This window comes from Rhinoraja longicauda, chromosome 25, assembly GCF_053455715.1.
Source record: "Rhinoraja longicauda isolate Sanriku21f chromosome 25, sRhiLon1.1, whole genome shotgun sequence".
Classification (NCBI taxonomy): domain Eukaryota; kingdom Metazoa; phylum Chordata; class Chondrichthyes; order Rajiformes; family Arhynchobatidae; genus Rhinoraja; species Rhinoraja longicauda.
Genome location: NC_135977.1, coordinates 23,232,914 through 23,235,426, shown reverse-complemented (window position 1 = coordinate 23,235,426; position 2,513 = coordinate 23,232,914). Strand labels below are relative to the sequence as shown.

General features: G+C 48.9%; 1 protein-coding gene across 1 annotated transcript; it reads right to left on the bottom strand.

Moving 5' to 3' along the window:
* On the bottom strand, positions 1 to 1,074 carry LOC144605939 (hydroxycarboxylic acid receptor 2-like). The gene has a single exon (XM_078421631.1). It carries the CDS (start codon positions 1,072 to 1,074, stop codon positions 58 to 60), a length of 1,017 nt encoding a protein of 338 aa, XP_078277757.1. The 3' UTR covers positions 1 to 57.
* Positions 1,075 to 2,513: the final 1,439 nt, after the last annotated feature.

The following is a 2,513-nucleotide window of genomic DNA, read 5'->3' as shown; positions in this document are numbered from 1 at the left end:
AGACCCTTCTTCCCAGAGCAAGTTGGAAGGAAGCAAGCAGCAACGTTGGGAGCTGGTTCACAGATTGTCTTTCGACACAGTTCGTAAATGGTCCCAGGTGTTGAGAACAGAAGAGTGTTGAGGTTTCGGAGCTGAGCGAATTGTCGATCCGAAAAGCCTGATGTTGTGAGAACGGAGCGCTTTTTTCAGAGTTTCCTTGAACATGGAACTGGAGAAGTAGTAAACAACCGGGTCGAGCACGCTGTTCAAGTAAGTGATGCACAGGGTGTTGGAGAAGATCTGCACGGTAACGTCGAATGTGTTGCAATTACTTACGCAGTTTGAGATTAAAACAGCAATTACAGCAACGTTGCTGGGTAAGAAACAGATGATGAAAACCGTCGCCACGACCACCACAAGCCTCGTTGCTCGTTTATATTTGGTCCTCAGTTCAGATTTCATCTGCTTTAGCTTCCAGATGATACAGCAAGTGGAAAACAGGATGACCGAAGCCGGTAAAATGAACGTCAAAATAATAAAAACCATGTTAGTCAAAACGGCTGTGGGGCTTAAGGGCTGAACTGTCTTGAATGGCTCACAATTTGTCACGTTTATGTGTTCGAACGTGCGGGGTTCAGTCAAAACGTGCAAACACATCGCCAGCGTTACAAGCCAAAGAATGCAGGACACCCACACCGCCCCGCTTGTGGTCATCTTGTTCACTTTATGGTGAGGGTGGGTCACCTTGAAGTAGCGATCAAGCGCCATAACCATCAGGAAAGCAACGCTCACTGCCCGGTTCATAAATATCGTGAATATCTTCAGGCGACAGGCAGCTTCGCCGAAAATCCAGTCTTTCTCATTGATGTAGTAGTGAGCTCGAAATGGTAAGCAGCAGATTAGCAGAGTGTCCGCGATCGCCAGGTTCAACCCGTACACTGTGTTTGGTCTCCAAGTTTTCACATGGAAGCAGAAGATCCACAGAGCAATTGCATTTCCAATGAATCCAAAGATAAATGTAAAAATGAGCACTGGCGGGTTGTAGGATGAGTTAATGTCCTTCACTGATGGACAAGAATTGTTCTCGTCACCCATTGTGGAAGTAAACTCTGATACTTTGAAAGAGGAATAATTGGGCACTGCAGTCTAATATGTTCGGGAGGGGGGGGGGAGTTATGATATATCGCATCATAGATCTGGGCTGGTTCAACGACCAAAATCGCAGTTAAAAGGAGTTGCATTGTGAGACTTACAGCAACTCACACGGACATCCCACCACGGTACATGGCAGCCATAATTCGCATTGAGGCACCTGGGATTTTGTTGAATGGGTTTATTGGAGACACAAGAGACTGCAAAAAGTTCCGTTCATAAATTGTAGGAGCAGGATTAGGCCCTTCGGTGCTTCAAATCTAATCCGCCATTCAATCATAGCTGATCTAGCTTTCCCTCTCAACCCCATTCTCCTGCCTTCTCCTCATCACCCCTGACACTGGCATTGATCAACAATTTATCAATCTCCACCTTAAAAATATCCTTGACGGCCTCCACAGAGGTTCACCTGCACCTACTCCAACCTCATCTATTGCATCCGCTGCTCTGGATGTCAACTTCTTTACATCGGCGAAACCAAACGCAGGCTCGGCGATCGCTTCGCTCAACACCTTCGCTCAGTCCGCCTTAACCAACCTGATCTCCCGGTGGCTGAGCACTTCAACTCCCCCTCCCACTCCCAGTCTGACCTTTCTGTCATGGGCCTCCTCCAGTGCCTTAGTGAGGCCCACCGGAAATTGGAGGAACAGCACCTCATATTTCGCCTGAGCATCTTGCAGCCCAGCGGTATGAACATTGACTTCTCCAACTTTAGATCGTTCCTCTGTCCCTCTCTTCCCCTCCCCCTTCCCAGATCTCCCACTGTATTCCTGTCTCCACCTATATCCTTCCTTTGTCCCGCCCCCCTGACATCAGTCTGAAGAAGGGTCTCGACCCGAAACGTCACCCATTCCCTCTCACCTGAGATGCTGCCTGACCTGTTGGGTTACTCCAGCATTTTGTGAATAAATACCTTCGACTTGTACCAGCATCTGCAGTTATTTTCTTATACTATGTTGCCCGACCCGCTGAGTTACTCCAGCACTACGTTTTGATTAGTTTAGAGATACAGCGTGGAAACAGGCCTTTCGGCCCACCGAGCCCACGCCGACCAGCAATCACCCACACACTAGTTCTATCCTACACACCAGGGACAATTCACAGAAGCCAAATAACCTACAAACCTGCACATCTTTGGAGTGTGGGAGGAAACCGGGGCACCCGGAGAAACCACGCAGGTCTCGGGGAGAACGTACAAACTCCGTGCAGACGGCACCCAGAGGTCAGGATGGAACCCGGGTCTCTGGTGCTGTGAGGCAGTAACTCTACCGCTGCCTCACAAATCTCCAGCACCTGCAGTTCGTTGCGCTTCCGGAAAAAAACCCTTTTATTGGTTGCAAATCCCTTGGGGCTGCCGGATGTTGAATGCGGAATGTAAACGT